This window comes from Apostichopus japonicus, chromosome 2 (genome assembly GCF_037975245.1).
Source record: "Apostichopus japonicus isolate 1M-3 chromosome 2, ASM3797524v1, whole genome shotgun sequence".
Classification (NCBI taxonomy): Eukaryota; Metazoa; Echinodermata; class Holothuroidea; order Aspidochirotida; family Stichopodidae; genus Apostichopus; species Apostichopus japonicus.
Window position 1 is genome coordinate 23,694,346 of NC_092562.1, and position 25,026 is coordinate 23,719,371.

The 25,026-nt window shown below is 36.6% G+C and overlaps 4 protein-coding genes across 8 annotated transcripts in view; 2 read left to right on the forward strand and 2 right to left on the reverse strand.

The window, feature by feature from the left end:
- LOC139982977 (receptor-type tyrosine-protein phosphatase epsilon-like) overlaps nt 1–25,026 on the forward strand; it is a 150,383-nt gene that overhangs the window by 36,006 nt on the left and 89,351 nt on the right. For 2 of the 3 annotated variants that reach the window (XM_071996266.1, XM_071996276.1), the window contains exon 18: nt 21,400–21,525. The exons of the other annotated variant lie outside the window; for it this stretch is intronic. In XM_071996266.1, the coding sequence (XP_071852367.1) occupies nt 21,400–21,525 (126 nt within the window). The remainder of the gene's footprint in view (nt 1–21,399; nt 21,526–25,026) is intronic. 3 annotated transcript variants of the gene reach the window in all.
- Nucleotides 3,392–10,492, reverse strand: LOC139983180 (uncharacterized). Of its 3 annotated transcripts, none has more exons than XM_071996581.1 (4): nt 10,120–10,492; nt 5,959–6,400; nt 5,097–5,177; nt 3,392–4,243 (listed from the first exon to the last, which is right to left on the reverse strand). In XM_071996581.1, the coding sequence occupies exon 4, from the start codon at nt 3,928–3,930 to the stop codon at nt 3,580–3,582; it is 351 nt and encodes a 116-aa protein (XP_071852682.1). In that variant the 5' UTR covers nt 3,931–4,243; nt 5,097–5,177; nt 5,959–6,400; nt 10,120–10,492; the 3' UTR covers nt 3,392–3,579. The 3 variants fall into 3 exon arrangements, with proteins under 3 accessions (XP_071852682.1, XP_071852667.1, XP_071852674.1); XM_071996566.1 differs by having other exon boundaries at nt 3,392–4,840; XM_071996573.1 differs by lacking the exon at nt 5,097–5,177 and having other exon boundaries at nt 3,392–4,840.
- On the forward strand, nt 10,502–16,768 carry LOC139983036 (uncharacterized). The gene has a single exon (XM_071996367.1). The coding sequence runs from the start codon at nt 12,584–12,586 to the stop codon at nt 14,165–14,167; it is 1,584 nt and encodes a 527-aa protein (XP_071852468.1). The 5' UTR covers nt 10,502–12,583; the 3' UTR covers nt 14,168–16,768.
- LOC139975583 (uncharacterized) lies at nt 16,831–19,948 on the reverse strand. Its single transcript, XM_071983609.1, has 3 exons — nt 19,431–19,948; nt 17,955–18,044; nt 16,831–17,298 (listed from the first exon to the last, which is right to left on the reverse strand). Exons 1-3 carry the CDS (start codon nt 19,629–19,631, stop codon nt 16,831–16,833), a joined length of 759 nt encoding a protein of 252 aa, XP_071839710.1. The 5' UTR covers nt 19,632–19,948.

Sequence of the window (25,026 nt, forward strand, 5' to 3'; positions counted from 1 at the left end):
GAAAATAAATGAAACATTTGTGACGATTCGTGCGATTAAGTTTTAAAATTTTGCGGGACATGTTTCAATTGGTGATGTGTTTGACAATATTTGTTACACCTTTTCTTTGTTTGCGTACTCTCTGTTTATTGGTCTAATGAAAGTTTATGTGTTTGTTCTTTTGCGGTTCTCAAATATGGGTGGATAATGAATGAATATATTAAGAAATATTAAATACATTTATATATTCCGTTGATGCACGAACCATGATATTATAATAACATACGTAATAACTCTTGTTAGCTCAATCCATGTTTTGAATATTTCTGTACATACTTGAACGCTATTACTAGACCAATATTCTACAAGAAAGTGTCATTTTGGCCGTGGGGGTGCATTTTGAGTTAGTCACAGTGAATCGTGACTTATTCCAAATTCTATAATATTCTGGCTAATCTTCAGCATAGGATCAGCGTACGGCATTCAAGTACCCATCTGAGTAAAGTTTTGCCGGGAAGTGACGTAAAATTCAACTCACTATATATATAGCAAAATATCATCAGGATGTGTTTACAGTTGGTGTTCAATTAATTTGTATAAGTGGGTCTCAAGCGGGCTAGCTAAGTTCCCCAGCTGGGAAAGACTGATCAGTTGGACCAAATAGTTCCACCTCAAGTAATCCCGCTTCTTGTGACATTGCCAACTCGAACTATTCTAAAATACAACGCTACTTTATATTACTAATACTCTTGCTTAATCTCATTTTTGGAAAGGCGTAGGCTTTTTTAACTATGGGTTAAACTCAATGTGTCCGCCTAAAAGTTTGAGAGCTGCATATTGAAAGATCGGTGGGTGATTTTAATGCCGAACACATATCCAAACCGAGAGTCTTTTGATTACTTGCATAAGTAATTGTGACGTTACAACTTTGCAAGTTAAAATTGGTGTCATTTTTAAAACAAAATGCGGCAATCAATATTGTCACAGATCCCCGAAGATATGACATATAAGTTTCACCATTTTTGGTTTCGATGATAATCGTAACCTTTGCATTCATGATGGCGTATGTGTGTATGTGTGAGTGCGTTTGTAAACTCCCAGCTGCTTGTAAACACAATATCTCAAGAAGGGAATGTCACACCAATTTCATATTTAGTGCCTAGAAGTACCACATAATGTATAAGAAGCCTATTGTTTTTGGAGTGGAGGCAATGGTCATTTTGGGCCACCAGGGTCAAATTGTGAATACCTTGTAAACACGATATCTCAAGAAGGGATGGTCAGACCAATTTCATATTTGTTGTGTAGAAGAAGTACCACATTAAGTACAAGAAGTCTATTGTTTTTGATGAAGGTGAAGGTCATTTGGGTCACCGGGGGTTAACTTGGGAAAACTTGTAAACATGATATCACAAGAAGGGAAGGTCAGATCAACTGCATACTCAGTGTGTAGAAGTGACACAATAAGTACAAGAAGCCTATTGTTTTTGGTCGAGGTCAAAGGTCATTTAGGGTCAAATCGTGAAACCCTTGTAAACAAGTACACCATCACTAAACATTACGTCAGATTTATGAAGAAAACTGATCATGTTGCATCATCAAAACCACAATGCATTTTTGCATTCTGTTTTTCTTAAAGTGTATGTTAACATAGGAGGATGAGTTACATGGGTTAGAGTTCCCTTTCCCCGAACGACAATATCACACAAAATGGAGGCTACACAAATGTAAGCCTTCTCTTAAAACTTACTGTGGAAGTAGATGTTATTCTGGTTGTATGTGGGGAGGGGAAGGTGGAGGGCATGAACCACATGCATTTACATGATAGATAACATGTGAAGCTGAACTGTACAGGATCACCTTCTTTCAAGTAAGTGTATGGGTGGGTGGGAAGGGTTATTTACATAGCAACATGTGGGATATCCAGTCAAATGATGAATAGACCAATCAAGTGCCACATGCAGTATGTTATGACATACAAGGAGGGGTGGGAGTGGGGGGGGGGTATGATCACCAACTTCAGACGGAACCCAGTGAGAACACCCTTTAGGCATCCTTTCACCTACTTAGAACCACTCATTTAGCATACCACTTGCTCATCAGCAAGTACAATTCGTTTTCGCAAAGTAAATATGTAGTTTATGTTTTCAATGGACTGTTACAATTGGAAATAAGAAAAATGGAGACAGAGAAAAAAAACACACACACACACACTGAATACTATTACCACTTACAATTATACTTGGGGTTATCTTCCTCCATATTCGATAGTTTCAAGGCCCAATAACAATTTCAGCCACTTGAATGTGAGCTATGACAAACACCCACTCCACATTAGGGATTGGTGCAGCATCTCAAAATTTAAGACGGACAGAAGACTAAATAATAAGATGTTTTTTTGTTGTATTTACTGTATGATGTCTGTTGAAAGAAAGATGACTTAAAACAGTCAGAAAAATCATATCCCTTCCATTTCTAATACATGAGAAATGGCTAGCAAACCACAATACCACTTTAACATGACTAACATGTACACATGATTACATAAAGGAAGTACATGTCAATAGATAACCTCTACCAATGTAAGAATTATGCTTGTCAATGAATGATCCCTGTATCTGAGTGAGAACTGTAGTGTTGCTCTATAGTAGAACTTGTCCATAAATTTAATTAATGGTATGGTACAAATGAAAGCAGCACTGCATGAAATATGATAACATTTCATGTTTATTTTGTATTATCTTCCATCTTTGACTGAGTGGAAAATAGATGTTTGCAAGTGGAAGTTACTAAACATGAAATTTGAAAAATACAGTAATGACTATGTCAGGTCTGATTTGAATCTCTAGTGGATACAAAATCAAAACTGCTTTAAGGGATGCTTCCTCTAAGTGCTTCTTTTTGTGGAAGTAATGCAAAATCCATAGGAGTAGTCCTACATATAAGTTGCTGAGAACTTTGGAAGTATAATCTCCATCATCATTGGGCTTTGCATGACAAGTACATCTGACATTTACAATTTTATAACTCTGGAAGTGTTCATTTAGGATCCCATTTAAAATTTCTTCAAATATTCATCATACATGAATGCAAGACTGGTAATTACTTTCCATTGACACATGCAAAAATCTTTGAAGTTGTTCCAGAGAAGCTATATAAGAATCCTGCAGCTAATCAGAGTACCTTATATAGGTTCCATACCATTACATCTGTTCTGATCTAACCAATGCAACAATAATTTCCTTCATTTAGCTATCTGTTGAATATAAACTAGGCAACAAAAGAATAATTAAAGATTTTCTTGCACTTACCATAAATATGTTATTAATATAATTTGACAATGGAGATAACATATTGCAAGCAGTAAGAATATTTTTAGAAGATACATTAATGAAGATCCTATCTGAGGGCATTTTTTGTTTTTTGTCAGTGGCTTCTTTATTAGGACACCATTTGGTAGTAAAATGTTACTGATGGACCTTGCATTGAACATAATAGTAAATGAAATCATACACAAGACAAAAAAGCATTTTAAAGCAGTGGTAAATAAATGAAATGTTTTGACGTCTCTGTTATGTGTACAATTTCTCAACAGGAAGATTAATAGATCACCATCACCACCACCGCCACCATCACCACCATCACCACCTCCACCATCATCACCGTCATCATCTCCACCATCATCACCATCATCACCTCCACCATCATCACCATCACCACCTCCACCATCATCACCATCACCACCTCCACCACCATCACCACCTCCACCATCATCACCATCACCATCTCCACCATCATCACCATCTCCACCATCACCACCGCCACCATCACCACCTCCACCATCATCACCATCACCATCTCCACCATCATCACCATCACCACCATCACCACCTCCACCACCACCACCACCACAACCACCACCACCACCTCCAACACCATCACCACCATCATTAAGATTAACTGACTCACAGGAATATCACAGGAATATCAATATTTCCTCTACTTGCTATATCAAATTGACTTTTTAATATAGGTGATAAAGAATCAATAGAAGACTTCTTTCCGCTGTAAAGAACTAACAGGCCTTCTTCATTCGGTAACCGTGAAGCTCTAAGTTTGATATGAGGTTATGAAGTAATGAGGCCTGAACATCACCAATCTGAATGGTGTACTTCACGTCCTTTGTGGTGATTTGTTCCTCTTTTTTTGCTCTCTCTAGCATGTTGAGGGCACAAACTGCCCTCCTCTTCAAGTTTTTCTTGTCCTGGAAATTATGAAGTAAGTGTGTTCCCTTGTTGAACAATAAAAAAATACTAACAATGCATTCATTCATTGTACAAATACTATATGCAGTCAGTGATGCAGTTGTGATGCAGTCATTGTAATTGTGCACATTTTTCTACAAATAAATGACTAAATGGATATAAATATAGTTTCATTTTTTAGAATGCAAAGAGGCTTGCAAACACCAGCAGGATTACAATCTATGTTTGCTCTTTATGTGGATGATATATGTATGATACATGTTTCCATCTAGTTTTAAACTGTAATGGTTAGTGATGTCAGTCCTACTTTGTCTGCTGTTGTTAGGAACCAAATAATACTGTTTTTGACTGTCTACCCTGTAACAACCAGAGCAAATAGATATATGTACATTTAAAGGTCCAATGACTCAGAAAACAACTGATCAGTCAGTCAACTGTCAAACATATACAATAATAATCCGTTGAATGTGCATCATCCAAAACATGATACAAATTATATGACTGAAAATTTGATTGTAGGGTTTGATGAGAGCCTGTTATTGATCGGGAAGATTTTTTAATTTGTTTTCCTAACTGCTGTGCAATAGCTTGTCCATCTAAATAGGAAAAAAAAGAACAATTAGTCAGTAATAAATACAGTTTGTAAATGATATTAAATCAAAGGGAATTTGGCTTTTCTTAGGAACCATTTTCATACTGATTGAATGTGATATGGTGAGTTGGTAAATGGTTACATCAACACTACAGTACATTGCAGAAGATTTCATGTGACATCCAAAGTTCACACCTGCACAACATTAATTTGCAACGCAATCATATGAAAAAAGAAACGTGTTTTACAATTTACAGTACCTCTATGGTCAAATACTGTACAACCATTGACCTCATGAAAAAGTTACCACAGTCTTCATGGTGGGTAGCCTTCAGCTCCTTCTAAAAGTTAAACAGTAGAACAAACACTATCTTTATATAATCAAATTAAAATCATATGCAAACAGATTGGTGATCAGTTTTGTGAGCCATAAACTACTTTAAGGACTTCATGTTAGAAATAAACCCCTCCTAAAAGAAGATTTGTCATGCGCAATAAATATTAGTCCAAACTTCAAGTATAAATTGCATCCAAACTTTTATGTTTTCAGATCTTGACCTCTGTCAACTATTTTGCCTTTACTTTACAGACCTTTGCTGGCCTTAGACCTCCATAGAAAACAAGATGTTTTTTTAATACTCAAACTGTCAATGTACATGTGAAGTTCATAAACAAAGTACTTCTTGATCTATCATGTCTACAAGCCAATGCATCACATAGACAAAAACATATAGCATTACCATCACATATATGCTTCCTTTGCTTTTAACAGGGAATAAACATCAAAACTGATATTCATCAGCAAATAGTATACATCTACTGATGGTGATGACTAAACATACTGCATCACCATCTTCATTAACCTGTGAACCTGCGCTTGATTGACACACATGCAATTAGGGCATCACTTAATATATTGATATTTACAGCATGAATTGATATCCTAGCAATATTGCAGCTAGTACAAAAATACATATAATAACTTGATATCACGACACATCCATATCCCACCAATCCTATCATAGCTCCTTACCCACAGCACCTATTATACGCATGTATAACCCATGCAAACCATATACATATAGGTACAGAGTCTGAAGTAAGGAAAATAGAGTAGCATACCTTATACTGCACCAAGTTGTGATACTTTGTATTCAGTGCTAGCTTTTCCACTGCTCATCCAGGGCACTTCACTGGTCGAGTGTCGCAGTCGAAGTAGATGACCAATACAAGTTCAAGGGGAGGGTTGGGAACAAAACTGGCAACCGGTACAAGAGGGTACAGAGGATTCAATGTATGCTGTTTCGTCTAATATTTTGCCATGCACTGACCTCATCCTTCTTCATGGTACTGGAAGTTTCTCTATGCTGACCTCATCAGCCAGATGATCCATAGATGGAGTTTGACTGCTTGATGGTACTGCTCCGTCACACAGACATTTCAGTTGAAACATGTGGCTTATTGACCACGGAGAAATTGACTGGTATCCTTGTCACAGATAGGTATTTGTTTATGCTTCTTCTAGTAAAAAAAAGTCTTCTTCGGAGGCATATTTGCAGGAAAACTTTTGAAGATGAAAAACATGAAGAACTTAGGTGAATGTGAAGTTTCCTTCATTAAGGGAAGGGGGAGGGGGGAGGGGGGTAGGGGGTCTTCAATTTCGAAATTGGAGAGAGAATGACAAGGAACATGCAATCAGCTAACACTTGTATTTTTACCCAAAACACATGTGTAAAAAAAGTCTTCTTTGGAATTTTGATAAATACTCACTATACCTGTATTTGTTACCATCTCATTTACCAACAACCATGCATAGGAATCACTGCAGTAGAGATTTACTACAATAATTACATTCTTTCAAAAGAAAACAAGCAGTTTGTAGTTTAACAATGAAATTTGGTGTGCACAAAGTTTTCAGTTACTGTAAATGCTTTGTCTTTAATACAACTGTGTTAAAGTCCACCAATATCGAACAAATAGCAATGTACAGGTTAAGCACATGCCAACAGATTATTTGTCCCTCAACACACTATTTGGTTAAACAAGATCAACAAAGCAATATGCAGATTCACAAACATGCACAAAAAATGTAGACCATTCCAGTAATATGTTACTCTACATGTATATATCCCAGGATTGTGGGAAGATTTCTGTTTCGTTTGAAATGAGGATTCTATCAATTGAAGCTATCATGTGCACCAAAAGTGAAGTTATTGTATGGCATACACAAGTGGTTCCTTCGATGCACAATCACATGAAGATGTTTTGTTTTTCTATTAATTTGAGTCCGATTTCTGTTTCAAAACCTATGCATCACTGGGCAAGCTAGCAACTCTACCCTTATAGCAACATACAGGTATAAAAAAATAAAAAAAACATACAGTATTTTTGTCGCATGGATCAATGTCAACACACTATTTCACTTTCAAGTAAAAGTGGTCAATGAGCATTAATACAGAAGCTACTGTATTGTGGTTGTTCACATTCAAAATGGAAGACTAGTTTGTTGTTGTACTGAAACTAGTGATCAACCACTCATCAAAATGCAATAATAAGATCTTACAATTACTTGCACTTTACCTTCCATTACTAAATCAGAACCCACTTTTGGAAAGTAAACTTAATTGACTAACTCATGAATGGCTTATACAGTAAATACTTTGTGGTCATAATGGCATGGGTGTACGTTTGTGTATGTATATGTGTGTATGCGTGTATGTGTGTATGTATGCTGGTAGGTAAGTATGTATTCAGGTTTTTAAACAAAATAATTCAATATTGTAAACTTGGATGGACTTCAAACATGACGTCTCAGCCAAATGTCATACAAGGTGATCAAATGCCAAAAACTGAGAATCTTGTAGACAGGCTTATTCAGGAAATAAACATTGGTTTATTCTTAACTATGAGATGTTTAGATTTTCACAGTGACCACTCACTTTCTACAGATTTGAGTTGAATCAATGTTTTATATTTTTGTTTAAGCTGTGGTCAAAGGGCATTTAAGGTCAGCTGAGGCCATAAAGTGGAATTCTAGAATGAGTGCCATATATAGCAAGTAGCTAGCTGATTCTCACAAACAGTAACAAGCATGTACAATTTGGGGAAGAGGTCATTGGTCATTTGAGCTCCCTCAAATGGCAAATCCTTAAACCCTGTAAACATGTGTAAAACTAAGTTGGCCTGACGTTTCAATCGTAGCAGGATCTTCTACAAAGGCTAATGACAAGTAACAGTAACAGAAGGGACAAAAACACGCACAGAATACAGACAGGTTTTTACCCTGTAAACATGATAACTCAAGATTGCAACTGAAGTGGATAGGAAACAAAAGTGAGTTTATGGATGCTTTCATTTTTTGCTGGGGTCAAATGTCATTATTTTAAGAGGAAATGCATCTTTACAACATTCTAAACTTGTGGAGTTGACAACACATGTCAAATGACCACCTACCTTACAGCAATTTAACTTCTAAAACCAATTCATATAATATTTCCATGGTATTTCCTTCAATCTGAAAAAGACGTCATCCAATAAGATCATTCTCTACAGTATGGCAACAATAGCAAATGTTGGTGTCATACTGTTATAAAATAACTGAGAAAAGATCATCCTTACGTTTGATCTAAGTAGTGTTATCTTCATCTGTATCAAGTGGTTTCACCTTTGACAATGGGTAATTGCAGAAAAGATTGTACAACACTCTCTACCAACTGTCTACAGAAAATAAATGAAACTCATTCAGGCTGACTGACATCTTTCAGGCAAGGACTCACCAAGCCTTCTGGTTCAATTTAATGTCCATAGTGTACACCAAGTACACATTGCATCATTCCTACTACCTACTGTATGGTCTGGCACACAAGAAGTTTTACAATGCGTTGAAAAATGGGACTGGACATACTGTACTGTATTGTAAAGTGCAGTGAATTGAAAATTTTATACAATTTAAACAATCATAAAAACTACTGGATAATTTCTGAGTTACACTCATTTATTGACCCATGGTAAGTGGGTGAATCTCGGTTAGCTTAAAGTGCTTATCTTACACGAGACCCTTCATCTTTTCAATCATATTTTTTCGGCACCTGTTGTAGATTTAAAGAACTCTTCGGTAAAGTTGAATGAGAAAGCAGTTGTGTATATCTTATAGTGGGTCTTCTTATTTCCTCACTGGTACATTGGTTGTCCAAATATTGACCAGTATCATCTAATGTTGTATAAAGTTAAACTCTGTGTAGTTATGAGGAGATATTGTAATTCACTAATATCTGTAAAGTCTTCATCAATTATTCCAGAATGCATGTTCCATTACAAAAATGCTACATGATACACTAGAAAGGACATTCATCTGGAGACTTTGGTGGGATTCGAACCCACACTCCAAAACCATGCTTTGGGTTCAACCTCATGACAAAGTCTTGTACACAAGAATGTCCAACCTGGATAACATGCTCTTTGTGTAATGAACAGTACAAAATTTGCTTAGACAAAGCATTGAGAGAACTATGTATTAAATATGAGGTAAATTAACATCAGAGGAATGATGAAAAACCCTTGACTTACATTCATAATTACTAATTACCTAGGACTAGATATGTCATGTTTCCCAATTATGACATGTCCACATCACCTACAACGGCACCTAGGAATAACAAAGAGCAAGTGTGGAGGACAACCAATACTTGACATAAAATTTACATTTCTTTATTAATTTCTTGTGGGTTTTCTGTAAAATAAGCATGACAGGCTATGTTTTATTTATTTTCTTCTTGGTTCTCATTTGAATAAAGAATACATGCTTGAGCGAACTGTACTTGTAATCTTGTCTTGTACACCTATCTGTATGTACACTTAAAAGCATGCCAGTGTGCACTTCTGGCATCTTCAAATTCAATGTAGCCTTGTACTTTTAGGATTCCCACTTTACTTAAGTTAGTCATCACCAAGGGACCAAATTAAGGTAGGCCTAGCCTATGCCCAAAAAGAGTGGCACTGTGTGATATGGTCAGTGATAATAGCCCTACTAAAAACTAGGCATATAACCTAACAAAACAAGTTACACTGACTCTCTGAACAATAACATTAGTACCAATATTAGTAGTAGTACTAGGCCCTAAGTAGCCGAATTTCAATTAGGCATAGCCTACTGTACGACTACGAGTAGTTAGGCCTAGACCTACGTACGATAAGGCCTTATGTTAGGCTAGTAAGTAGTAGTAGAACTGATCAATTATCTCTAACATACGCCTATCAATTTCTCTATGACATAAATGCACTTACTACATGAATATTACCCAAGTTGGAAGGGTTGGCAGAGTCGTGGTTGACTTATTATCTAATTCGATTCTGCGTATAACCAGGCATTTCACTTGTTTGATGTTGGTTACAGGCTTACTACACCACACAGTGTATAGCTTTATGTTAGCAACAACAATCATGGCGATAGAAATTGCCAATGTCTTTAGAATTAGCATCCCAGTCGCTTTGTGTAATATCCGAGCATCAAAAGTCTCCTTGAATGGCTTGTAAGGGTCCACGATAGTTATCGTGAAATTCATAACATGTGTGATGAAGTTATAACACAGCACGATAACTATCGTGGATCACCATTAGCAAGAACCACGTTAGTTATCGTGACGACAAGGAGAATCGGGTGGCAGTTCATCACATGCATGAAGCAGGGAGCTGCTACTCTAGCAGCTCCCTGCATGAAGCTTATGTGTATCATCATGGTACATGTACCAGCATATTAGCTCTGTGACGAAGCACTCCGAACTGTAGGACAGTGTTTGATGTCTGTGATGGGGGAGGGGAAATGTGGGGGAGGAGGGTGAAAAGATCAGTGAATTGTTTGGGAGACTTGGGACCTTGCTAGTCCATGTGAATCTACCCGTAGTTGGATAATAATGATGAAACAAATGTTTTCAGTGTTGTTTAATTTATTGTAATGTTAGTGACATTTCTTCACATAGCTACTGATCAATTATAGTTCAATTTAAAAAAAATATTAAAAAAACAAAAAATTTCCAAAGGTAGCTGAAACATTATTACATTATGTCCAAAAATAGTTACTTAGTGGCACTTGTAAGATATATCAAAGCAGAAACTCAAGGATCCACATGGAAATTTTTGTCATTTACTCAGGACTACAGTGTCAGTTACAATTGGAAGAAATTACAAAATTTGAAGCATGTTTTGTTATCATGGCTATTAGACCAATGCTCTCTGTTTGATGATGAATTAAAAATATGTTTACCATTGATATTTAACAAACCTATATTTCAAAGTACAGGGTCATGGAGACCTCAAATATGAGAGATTCTTGTAGGTACTTGTAAAAACAGAAAAAACAGTCTACACAACATTGTGTGTGTGTGCTATTTCCTCCCAAACCAGCTATTGATCTCCCAAATTACTGAAGTACCCTAGAAAAAGCTGTCCCATGGGTTAAGGCTCCACCAGCTGTAGGAATCTCCTATATATATCAGACCTGTTAACTCTCCCAGTTTTACCGGGAGACTCCCGGTTTTTACCCGAATCTCCCAGCCTCCCGGTTTCATATTTTATTCTCCCGGTTTTTAATGTTTCATTGCTTGCAAAATTTCTGAAAATAGCCAACAGTTATTCCTACAGTATATCGCGTAATATTAAGTGTAATCTAAAAATAGATTGATTGTTTACAAACACGTTACGACTGACACAGTGCTGTGCAGGACTCTCAACCAATATCAGGCTGCTTTGTCAGCTCTCAGACTTCGCGCAATGTCGTTATTGTACGTTGGCCTTGGTCGAGTCCTGAATACGGTACAGTAGTGCGGCGTGCACTGTGCATATGCCATGGTGCACAATAATAAACACAAGTTGTCACTTGTTTGTATATGCAGCGTACCGAATGTGTGCAGTTTGCAGGTAGGCTACTTGTATACGACCAAAAAACAGTTAAGTTCTATGCCGGCACACACTTTACCTGCGTCCTCTTCGATGCTAATGTCAAAAACTACGATTTAAGAAGCGGCTGTTTCAAACATCTCACTAATTCTTTTGACGACTTTAATCCTATTCATTGAGCACAATAGCATAACCTGTGTATAAACTCGTGTATATACGCATATGTACTTGTTTATAAGTCTTTATACGATCATGTGCGCGTACACATGTCCAGTTTTACATGAGCGGTGCGGTAGAATATTTATTTAGAAGTATTTATATAATTTCAGTTGACACATTAGCTTGTATGCACGATATATCAACAAACCAAATGATCATTTACCATACTTATCGTGTGGGTGGCCCATAGTTAGTTGATAAACCCTATTGATGTTGTTGCTCAAACACTAATACTAATGAGGTCACATGGGCAATTGTAAAAATCTTAAAAAGGTTATAACTCGGCACAATAGGTCAAATATTCTTCAAACTTGGTAAAGTTGGTATGGTGATAGTGGTACTTCGCTCCAATTGCTAATGTATGTTGCAAATGATATCATGAATATTCATTAGGAGGTGGGGCTGAAAGTTATTTCAATATGAAAAGTTTGAATGCACTATAACTCAACAGGGAATGATTACCATTCTTGCCATGTGTGGGTGGGTGCATGAACCCTATTGATTTTGGTGCTTATCATGAATATTAATTCGGTCATTGGGTCAAATATGAATATTAACGAGGAGTAGCTTCAGTGTTTGACAAAATTTCAGCTTCTAATTTACGTAGAAATTATACATCTCATTTCTTAAAAGCATAATGCATTTTTGTAGGATTTTCTCATTATTACAGATCTTTATATTACACATTGTATCACCTACAATTTATATACTTTTCAATGTATTTATTGTTTCCAACAGTAACAAACTCGAGATCAGTACAGTGGAGGAAGACATCTTTCAGTTAGAAGAAAATAGTGAGAATGGCAGTGATACTGACAGTGATGAGGAGACTGCAGCAGCTACAGATGAAAGCCAACTCACACCCATTGCAGGAGTCAAAGCAATTGTTTGGGTTGACCAAATACTTAAGCTCCTGCGAGATATCAATGGCACTGTGTGCAAGCATTCTTTCTGTACTGGAGAACTTCAGTATACAACAAAATTTTGTGGTTCTGCTCTGGTTATTAAATGGAAATGTGGGGAAAAGTACCACCCCAGTGGTACTTGGTGTTCTCAGCCAAAGCTGCGTGGAATGTACGCAGGGAACTTACAGCTAGCTGCAGGGATTGTCGTTTCAGGCAACAGCTTCACAAAAACAGGGCAGCTGTTCAAGAGCATGAATTTGAAATGTATTTCTAAGGACACCTTCTTCAGGGTACAGAAATTGTATGTCGCCCCAGCTGTGGAAGAGATGTGGGAAAAGATGCAGGAGACCCTGTTTTCTTCATTGAAGGACAAAGAAGTAGTTGTGTCTGGTGATGCCCGCAACGATTCTCCTGGACATAGTGCACAGTACTGCACTTACACTATGATGGAAGAAAGCGGTGGTAAGGTTCTGCATATGGAGATTGTAGATGTGAGGGAAGCAGCTGGGAAAAGCCCAAACATGGAAAAGATAGGCTTCACCCGAAGCATGGACTTTCTCATGGAGAGAATCAATGTCAAAGAGGTTGTGACAGATGGCCACATTCAGATTGCTGCTCTCATGAGAAATTGTTCCAAGTATGAAGGTATCATCCACCAAAATGATGTATGGCCTGGTAGCAAAAGCCTCACCAAAATGCTCACGAAAGCTGCCAAGGCAAAAGAGAACAAAGCGATTTTGGAGTGGATGCCAGCCATCAGGAAACACTTTTGGTTCTCTTCCAGCAGTTGTGATGGAGACGAGAAGAAGCTGAAGGCATCCCTTCTCGGCATCCTTCACCATGTAGTCAATGAGCATGAGTGGGCTCTTGGAGCATATGGGTTTCCGGGTAAGTGTGCTCATGAGGAAATAGATGAAGGGGAGCATGACAAGGCCTGGCTGACCAAGGGATCAGCAGCACATAAAACCTTAGGGAGGTTGCTGACTGGCAAACGCTTTATGAAGAAGTTAGCATACTACAGGAACTTCAGGCATACCGGCAACCTGGAGTCATTTCATAACCATTTACTTATGTACGCACCAAAGCAACACTCTTACGGGTATGTTGGGTTTGCTACTCGAAGTAAGCTTGCAGCGATTGACAGCAACTACCATGCTGATCGTGAGCAAGCTGTCACCAAGGACGGACATCTACGATACAGGTGCAAATATAGCAAGCGAACCCGCAACTTCCATGCGGAACCATTACGTGAGGCGAAAAGCTACGGCTACATAGCTGACTTAATGAGAAGTATTGCTGCCCTGGCAAGCGATTAATAACACCTGGCCACCTTTCTCAGCATGTCTCCCTCGCGCAAGATGATCCAAGAAGGATCCATCCAAGTTGGCAATGCTTCCAAGGTCATCCTTAGATGAGCTTGTAAAGGATCATCTCAGTCGCTTTTCACCCCAGCAGCAGATATCTGAACAACCCTATGCAGAGTGAAGAAACCCATAGAGTTTTTGTAGTTTCATATGTGTATTTGTAGTAATTTAGCTGTTGCCATTTCCAATATATCATATATCACTTTAATTTTGTTGACTGTATTACCTTCAACAAGTAAATTTTCACTCATTGTGTTGCAAAATATGTCAGATTCATAAAAAATTACACACCAAAACCACAATGCTTTCAAATATTCTGATTGTGAATGTGTAATTTCAACTCCATGGTTTTTAATTGTTATTGTTTTACTGTGCTGGCAGCATATGTAGAAAAATGTATTTTGCTATTGAGGCTTTCTCCTGTGTTAGTGATGTATGTGTGTGTGAAAGGAGCAAGGCAAGATCACCATTTAAGTAATTAGTTATCATATCGGACTGATATAGTTGCACTACTCACTCATTTTCTGGAGTGCTGTATTTATCTGTACTTGAACAGGGGCGTTAATATATCAAGTCTTGCCTATTACTTTCTTTCTAATGACATGTGGTATTTAAAAAAAAATTATGGCTAATATGGGAAGTTATGGAATGTTGTGTAACAGAATGTATCTTACCCTTATCTTATACACTATACAATATAGTGGTAAATTGGTTGTAACCAAGCGAGAGGTGGGAAGTTTGAATATGCTTCCTTATATACTTTATTTATTTATTTGTTTATATTTGTTTGTACTATTGTTTAAGAAATACACTTGGTATGTTTGTAGGCTATTGCCTTTGGAAAATTTTGATGTTTGTTAAATCCTCTGACCTCACATATATGTATCATGTGAGGCCCTCAATCACTAGGGTCATCTAGTCTTAATGCTCTATCCATCCATAAATTATAATCTTAATGATGGTAAAATCATTCCCCTATTGAGAGGGTTGCATAAGAAAGTGTCACAAACACATGCATACAGTATGCCTATAAGAATGGGGTACCCCCTCTCCTCTGGTTCAGTCAATTGATTTTCCATTACTTTCTAGCGTAAACCATTTCATTGTATGTGTATTTTAAATTTATTGCCATGAATTGTGATAATTTCCTCATGGGAAAAAAGGTTTGTAAAGTTGTTTTATTAGAAAAGAACATCATCACTGGTTTGATGGTGTTTCAAAGAATATCGGTTATAATAATCCAATTCACATTGTTAACTGCAATTATAGTCTTAGTTTGTTCTTAGTTGTTCAATTAACTGATATGTAATGGCATGTATTGTCTACTACTTTCATTTTGTGAAAATGGTGCAAATGTAAAAAAAAAGATTGTTTTTACTTTGTTTTTAGCTGCTGCTAGGAATCACTTTTACAATGATGATATATATGGTCAGTTGTTATACTGTTTAGTTATCACCAGGCCTGGCTGTAACTGTAATGACATCTAAATGCAGCTCTTACTTTTCTATGTATTAAAAAAATTGTAAAGTTGATTAATTTGTAGCAAAATGAGAATTTTAGCTTTTCATTTTCGTGTTAGTAAAATGCTGTTCTTAAATATATTTTTTAGAAAGAATTTCATTTCATTTTCATTGTTGCATTTATTTGTTTTATAACATAACAGTACAATTAAGTCAAAGAACAAATACGTGAATGGACGTGATTTTAAAAAAGCCTCTTGCGAGTACAAAAGAAGCAACATAGTAGGAAAAAACCCCAACAATATAGACAAGAAGAATTTCATAAATGTACCCTACCCCACCATCCTTATGCCACCATAAGACTACAAAAGCTCACAAGAACATAGCGCTTGAGATTAATGAAATGGTTCAAGATATATTTAACTTGTGATAACAGCTTTCTGGAAAAACTTCATGAGATTCCACAATGTATGCTGCTGTCAAAAAAACACATGATTCATCACCCACTCCCCCCCCCTTCCCTTCCCCCATATGCAATAGTGTGACAGGGTAGTACATCAAATGCTTTTGAAAGACACCAATATAACTTTCCACATAATCAAGTGAATCAGTGAAGTTTATCAACTGTATTTGCCAGCACAAGCTTGGTTGAGTGACCAGGACATAAACCAAACTGATGTAAGGGAAATATGCTAGGATACAGAACATTAGAAAAATAAGACAAGTAGAAAAACGGTTTCAATTGCTGACTATTTTGAGCAACTCCCTTTGTGATTTCTTGCCTGAAGGCTCAAGGAATCTATGCGTTGGTGATTGCGTGTGTGTGTGTGTGTATGAGATGCCTTTGGCCTGTAAACACAATAACTCACCAATTGCAAGTGGGATTGAAGTCATTCCTTGGACATAGATGCACCATACTGTATGGAAGAACCCACCTGATTTTGTTGTTCATTCACATTAATAATAATGAGGTCACAGGGTCAACCAAAAAAATCTTCAAATGCTAATAACTCTTTAACCAAAAGTCATAATTTATTTATAATTGGTATTGATATATATAACTTCACATACCCCTCCTCCTCCTCCTCTCTCCCCCCCCTTCACCTTGTACATGCACGACTGTGGTACATACTTGAACACACGACTACTAATTGTTCAGTCTACAAGTATTGCATCTCCCAGTTGAAAACCTTTATACCTTCCATCAGCGGAAGGATAGCGCTCCCTGTGTGCTCCTAGCCGTCCATGTTGCCAGTAGATATATTGACGATACGCATAATACCTGAAGTTGGCATTTGACCTATCTGGGGTGTCTGCAAAAGTGTCCTCATTTGCCCTCATCGCAACGTCGAGTATGTTTCCATTTAGACAGATTTCAGAAAATATGCCTTGTGTTGCCAAGCATATATTTCTATTTCCACAGCATCTCTGCTCAATAGCACTGTTCATGTCATGGCAATTCCCACAAACACACCAGGATGGAGCTTCTTCAACTTGAAGTGAGGCACTCACATCATCATTTGCCTGCCTCGTTATAATATCTTGGTATGCACCAGGATTTCTTCTAAGTAGCTGTGCAGCTATCTCTTCTAGGCTGGACCTGTCCAGATCCTGGAGAAATGTCTACAATGCAAAGAGAATGAACCAGAAAGTCAAAATAAGTGATATCTTGTAATATAAGAGGCAAATTTGCATACTTTCCAAACTCATGTATAGTTGATGGTAGATGACCTTTGTCCTCCTAGAAAAGCAATAGGTATCAGCCACTCACGAATAGCTAATTGCAGACCTAGTTTAAAGTTTTAGCAAATCTCTGTTGCTCAGATACCATGTTTGCAAAAAAGAAAAGAAAAGCAAATAAAAATAATGTTGTATTGACATACCAAGTTTAAAGACAACATCTTTGCCTATTTTCACTTAATGGTTTGGAGGTTATCAAACTTCCACCTATATTTACCTCAAATAATATTTGATCCTCATGAAAAACAAAATAGAAAATAAACTCACAGGTTTCGAGACTATTTGAAATTCCAGCCCCTTAATGTTATGAATTGTATATTGCACTGCTCCAGACAGAAGCAGATTCAAATTACAGTTTAATTAATGATGTGTAGAACAGGTGACGATCTTTTGTGTGGCAAATGTAAGAAATCCACAATACCATTTGCAGAGCATGAGTAACATGAGATGGCAACCAGATAACTCTAATATGTAGACCTGTATGAACACTATTTCAGACACTGAAAAAGGAGGATATAGGCCTGTGACTTTTTATTTACCAGAATAACTTCGTCTCGATTTTCGGAAGGTTCTTCGTCTTGATTTGTAGTTGGGGATTGCTCCATTTCTTCTTCCTCACTGGAGTCATCCTAGCAAAATGAGATTTTTCAAAACAATTTTCAATCTGGAGCTATTTTTAAGGAAGTGATATTTTAATCATTTAGTTTGAATATTATTATTGCAGAGATTAAAACTGTCATGCAGTTACCCAACAACACTTCTCGACTAGCAATTACTGGCACAAAAGCTTCAACAATATATTGGAGAATTGGGTTGCGGATATTCAGTTACAATTGTTAGGGATTTTCCAAAGCTTCAGTTGTGGCAAACAAAAGTAGATGAATGGAAACTTCCTTTGACAACTGGTTAGTGGGCTAACATGCAATGTGATTAATAGTGTACATTTATAAAGTATTAGAGAATCAAATCTATTTGCAAACACAAATTAATGATAAATTGATAGGTAAATGACACCATAGCCTTAATGCCTAGCTCTTACATATAGTTTTGGGATTGCTGAGCAAGCTGCATATTTCTAAAGTATATAAGGCTTGTGGAACAGCAAACTGCATTTTGTGGCAGCTTACTCCTTGGTAACAATGTTTTGGCCTGTTTAATAAGTATGATGGTATGTTTTGTGCTACTAAACCCCTGTAACTGTACAATTCTTTGACTTAACACTTTTGCATTTCATGATCAGTCCTCTTGGATCTCAAACAACCACCTGTGCAATCTCGTACAAAATAGCTAAACCTAAGAAAGATTTTCAATGACAGTGGTTTTTGTAGTCTTTACAAATAAAGAAGATAATTCTTATTTCATGCTTTAACAGTTTGCATCCCCCCAAAATCCACGAAAACATAAATAGATGCTTGTTTTCAGGTACAGTAGAATGAGCCCTTGGTAACCACTAATTCCTGATGTTACAGACGATATCTTTCTACCTTAGTTTCCTCTGACAGGCTTAGAAAGAAGCTTAGGCTTATACCCTATGTGCTTATAGTATCGACTAAACAATGGAGTGTTATGGAGCATATTTATACTATGAGATCCATTCTGTATTGAAAGGAAAGCACTTTATGTCAGTGCTGCTTACATTACACGTCAAGTAACCGATACTGTCAGACAGTGCCTAGATGTAGTATATTTTGCCAGATGACTACGTTGTATAAAATGTGTACATGGTCACTCTTCTGATCCATTAGTTGCAAGTGAAAAATAATTATGCTGTTTGTTTGGTGAGCCTATTATTGATCATTGTAAGCTGGGTCTAGGTCCTAAAGTGCTAAGTAGAAGTTACCGCTACTTTCTCCACTTAAACATTGTAACCTTCTTTTATTTAGCGCTTGTAACTTGTAGTGCTGCTTGGGCTTAATTACTTCGTTGTTAATATTTATATGAAAGAAAAGATAGGTCTCACTATAGCAGCACTAGTAGTACTAGAAGTAGTGGTACGGCCTACACGATATACTCACCGATTCATAACGGTTTCTGCACGGCTTACGATTGCTTCCACATCTACAACTAACGCCACAGGACTTCTCATCTACTTTGCACGGACAAGCCCCTCGTCCCCTTTTCCTTGAACAAGTTGACCGGCAACGACAAACTACAGGGTCAGTTGTAGTTGTAAACCTCTCACTCGATAATTCACTTTCTGACGGCGTGGCTGACATTGTAAGGACAAGCTGGATTCCGCAAATAATATGATCTTGAAGGCCAGCTAATCGCCCAGCGTAATTTTCAGTAGCGTCTTATTACATTGAGCACACGTACGCATTGACATGCACAGGAAGCTTTGTACACTGTAGCGGTCGCACAACGATGTATTGAATAGTATTGAGTCAAGAAGGGCCTCCCATATCCACAGGTTCAGAGGTTATGACAAAACTTTTGCAAACAAAGCTGTTTAGATGGCGCTATCATTGTTTGCATATAACGGTAAACTTTAGAAATGTGATAGCGCCGCCGGTTTCTTGTACGCGAGCGCGTCTTTAAATTGGATGATACAAGTTACTTTAAACTCATTATGCAATAAATAATTTTGATGGTCTAATTAATCCTTTTTAATCCTTTTTTGTTGTAAATAATCCCAATCATCTCCAGGTACAATTAAGCCAAATTTAGAGCTCATTTGCAGAGATTGAATGAACCAAAAAAAAAAATTCAAACCAACCCCACACAGTACCTATTATTTGTCTTCGTTTTGGGTCGATATGAAAACATAAGCCAGACGCATGCTCAGGCGATCGTTTTGGCCTAAATACAAACCATAAAAAAAAAACATAGCCTACAAAGTGTTCAATCTTCACTGGTCTATGCAGTGTAATTAAGGACTAAAGACTAAAGACTTGCATGGTTTTTGTGGAGTGGTTTGTTGTAGAAACTTTCACAGAGACAAACATAGATCATGTAATGTTGCCAAACATTCCAGAATATACCCTAATGCACAGTTATTGACGTTGAAACCACATATTTTCCTGGGCTTGCATCTGATTACTGCTGTCATCTCTAGCAAATCAATAAGAAAGGACACTGTGTTATGGTTTGAATGTTTCATTGACAGCATCTCTGCAAATGGACCAAAACTTCATGAAGAAAAGTACATCATCATGACTGTGTCATTATTTACTACAAAATAGAACCAAATACAATTGTAGAGTAGGGATCAGTTAGTTTGTGTTTATACATAATGAGCATTTAAGATGTTTATTTTGCCATTTACCTCCATAGTAGACAATGTGTCGCTTCCATGAAAGAGTTCAATGTTAATTGAATACTCGATCTCAATATCTTTAATGTCATTTATGCTCCATACAATTTAGATTTGAAGCCATAGAAGTGACAAAGTTTCCTATTCAGTTTTGTTTATGTTGATGGACCTCAAGTGCATTGAGGTCCATTTCTTAAACATAAATGGTATAGAAATACAACCTGGACTGACAACAGTGTATACAATAAATCAACAATCATTCTGTGCCCCCCCCCCTTTAACTATATATATGGTTGTATCGTGTAAACTACTTTTCCAGGGAAGGGGATCATAGTAGATCGTCTATGATGTCATAATGCTATGTGTTCTTCAATTTCAACTATCACATTACTACAGCAAATATATGCTTGAATGTTTGCTTAGCTGTCGGTGTTTTCTGTAATTAGAATTTTCTTCAGTAATATGCAACTCCAAGAATATTCCATTCATCAGTGGATAAATACTTCAGCAAATTTATTGATTCATAATACAAAATGTTCTATGATCAGATTTTGATCAAAAGATCTAATCAGGAATTTTATATTAAAACAATGCAGTTCAACCACCAGAATATCAATCTTCACTTGTTGTTTGCTATGTGTAAATACTTGTGTCAAATTTTCTTGCCAGGCCATGCTTCATGTGTGCCTTTTTTTTAATCAAAACAAAAATGATTTCTATGTTTAATATAGGATGATGGGTCTATAATTTTGACGCAAGATCCTATGGCTGCAACCTTAGAAGATTTTTGGAGACTTGTCTATGACTACAAATGCAGTACCATTATCATGCTGAAGGACATGAGCACAGCTAACAAGGTCTGTGGAAACAATGTGAAATTGTTTTGCCAAAGATTCAAGGCACTCAAGCTTTGAAAAAAAAATATGTTACTCCCTCTGTCACATCATTAGACCTCTTTAGAGGACACATCATTAGATCTCTCATCCCAACATCCAGTCATATATCTTAACATTATGTTTTATAATCTTTTGGGATAATTTGTAAAATAAGACAACATTTTCGTTCCATGATGGTTAACCAATAACAATCTGGTTGATTCATTACTCTCAACACCCTGTTTTAACCTGAATTGAACAGATAAGATGTCTAAAAAATCAGACAAGTAGATTGATTCTGAACCTTATCCATTAAAATAAGATTTGTGATAACATTCCGCTAGAGAATTACAAATTCAACAACCCTGTAATGACTTATGCACAAACTATTTATGTCTATTGTATATTTTTATTTTATCTTTTGCACACATTTGTTTTTTTAATAGGAGAAAAATATGGACCTTCCCTTAGGATTTCTGTCAACAGCTGAGGCAACAAATTCTTACATCCCAGCTTTATCCATCAATTCGTAATCAAATTAGCAGGCACTGTATAATACTGATTGACCTCAACATACCAGACTGAACTAATAAGATCCATTGCTTTATGCCACAATGTCCACAATTTTCAACTAGCATCTTGTCAGACCTTCCTTGAATACTGGATCTTTTAATAACAAAATGGAAGTTGGGGCAGGGTAGTTCATGCTACAGTGTTAGTTCAAAAGTCATGAAATGGTCATTTTGGGCCTGTCCACTATTACAGCAGAGCGAGCTTTACTCAGCAAACTAGGTCCTTATAGGTTAGTCAACATATGGTTTTATCTGGTTCTGTAAAAATGAATGTTTCTCCATTGTTATAATTACTCATTGGTGTGGTCAGTTTCTGTGAATGAAGGGAAACTCAGAAGTGTCTGAGTCATCTGATAATACGTAAAAATTTGTTGTTATTTACTATTGCATCTCAAAACATATTTGTGTTTAATTCTCGATTTTGATCTACAGATCTAGAATTATCATTTGAGGATCTGTTTTTTAATATAGGTAAACGGAGAAATGAATCTTGATGTCTATGAAACACTATAACACTGAAACATACACACACACACTGAAACACTAAATATTAAAAGCTCTTATTAAAGCAAGCATAAGATGGTTAGGTTTTCTACGAATGCGCCTGTTTTAAGTATGATTGGTGTCTCGTGTCTTCGACTAGGAAAGGCACTGATGTTTCAGCTTCTTTGAGTGGCTTCAAAACCAATCAATTCGTGACACGACATGGACTAAAAGTTTGTAACTACGTGGGAGTGTCATATAGTAAAAATCGCTGGATGCTTTGGCTGTAATTATGGTTTAATTTCAACCAATCTCAATCTGAGAAATTATCATTACATCGATACAATGTAAGTTTCAGCCTATCATTTTCACTGCATGTTTTAGTCCCAGCCTATACATCACCTACAATCTGTCAAGCATCAACACGGGTCACTGATCCTGTTTAGCCACATTAACAATGGCTCCCAATACTCGTTTCAACAAAGAGACAATAGCTGAAATTGCAGCCCTTGTAACTGAAGGCCTATTCAAGAATGACAGTCTCAAAACCGCTATTGAAAGTACTGTTCAAGAGGTTATTCGCAGGAAATTTGACGATCTAACTCGACAATTAGAGATCCAGGAGGCCAGAATTCTTGGCTTAGAAATTAAACTGGATGAGAAAACAGAGGAATGCAAAGGCATGCAAACTAAATTATCTGGCCTTCAAGACTCCCAAGACAAAACCACGAATGACGTCAACAATCTGGAACAATACACTAGACGGAATAGTATCAGGATTTTTGGAATTGAAGAGAAGGAAAATGAGGTCACTGACGATATTTTCAAGGAGCTGACTAAGAGCAAACTGGGTATAACGATTGAAGACTCTAGCATTGACCGTACACATAGAGTCGGCAAGCCAACAGCCACTGGTCGTCCCAGGGCCCTCCTTGTGAAGTGTTCGTCCTACCGTGAAAAGCTGACACTAATGAAATCCAGAAAGAAGCTAAAGGGAACTGGGATTGTAATAGCTGAGGACTTGACCCACCGAAACCACCTCCTTCTGAAAAATACCAAGGCGCACGACAAGGTCGAGAACTGCTGGACGTGGGACGGGCGTATAATTGCCAATGTGATGACAGTAACTGGAACATCAAAAGTAATCATTTCTAATACAAACGATCTTCTCAAACTTTAACATTCGCATCCAAGAGGATAATTTATTTAAAGTACCGTTGGCATAAACCACGTGGTTTATTTTGTTATTGTTTTGTTTAGTATGATAGTTTTTATCATGTTATCTCATTACTTTTTTACTTTCTTCTACATGTTGGCGACAGAATGGGTTATGATTTATAATTGCGCAAATTATTCTATTTTTATATACATATTACATATATCAATTAAAAATTGGCATATATTTCTCAAAGTATTACATAAACAGAGAATTATACAATTAATAATGTAAACGAGTTCCAGGAGAATAATACCATAACTTGCGAGTATTATACCGACCAGACTTATAATAATACTTTTAAAAATAACAAACATCATGCATCTATATTGCATATAAATTCCAGAAGTCTATCCAAAAATTTTGATTCTATTATAGGCTTTTTGCATTCTATTGAAAATTTCAAATTCTCATTTATTGCTATGACAGAGACATGGCTTAAAGATGGTTTTAGTAGTATTTATAATTTAGATGGTTATACATTTGTTCACAAGGAGAGAGATGATCGTCGTGGTGGGGGTGTAGGTATTTTTGTGAGAAATGATATTGAATTTGTAATCAGAAATGACTTAAGTTGCCCATTGGATATCAGTGCTGAGTCTTTATTTATAGAAGCAACAAATATGAAAGCTAAAAATATTATTATTGGATGTATGTATAAGCCTCCAGATAGCAACTCTCGTGTGTTTAATGAAAATTTAGGTCACTGCCTGGGATTGCTCTCCAATGATTACAAAACGTATTATTTTGCAGGGGACTTTAATATAGACCTACTCAAACTTGGTGAAAGAGGTATAGTTGATGATTTTATTAACACATTTTCATCATATGGGTTGTATCCTACAATCAGTAAAGCTACCAGAGTTACCCAATACAGTACTTCATTAATTGATAATATCTTTACGAATGATATTTGTCACTCTATTAAAAGCGGTATTTTAATCTCTGATATTTCTGATCATTTTCCAATTTTCGTAAATTCTAGTAATAATTATACAATTTCTCAGAAATGTAATAATTATACACATAATACATGTCCTAATAATATTGCTTTATTACAACACGAATTGTCGGCCGTTAACTGGGATAGTGTTTCCTCTACTAAGGATGTTCAATTATCATATAACAATTTTATTCACATAGTTATGGATGCTTTTTGTCGTTGCTGTCCATTAACCAAGACGACTAAACGCCATAATATATCTAACAAAT

Excerpts from the sequence above, each read along its gene's own strand:
- LOC139975583 (XM_071983609.1), bottom strand. The coding sequence starts at position 19,631 with ATGTCAGCCACGCCGTCAGAAAGTGAATTATCGAGTGAGAGGTTTACA. Across the intron at positions 18,045-19,430 it reads GCAGAAACCGTTATGAATCG|GATGACTCCAGTGAGGAAGA; the intron begins GTGAGTATATCG and ends TCATTTTGCTAG. Across the intron at positions 17,299-17,954 it reads ATCGAGACGAAGTTATTCTG|ACATTTCTCCAGGATCTGGA; the intron begins GTAAATAAAAAG and ends TTTGCATTGTAG.
- LOC139983036 (XM_071996367.1), top strand. The coding sequence starts at position 12,584 with ATGCATTTTTGTAGGATTTTCTCATTATTACAGATCTTTATATTACAC.
- LOC139983180 (XM_071996573.1), bottom strand. The coding sequence starts at position 3,930 with ATGATGGTGGTGATGGTGTTGGAGGTGGTGGTGGTGGTTGTGGTGGTG.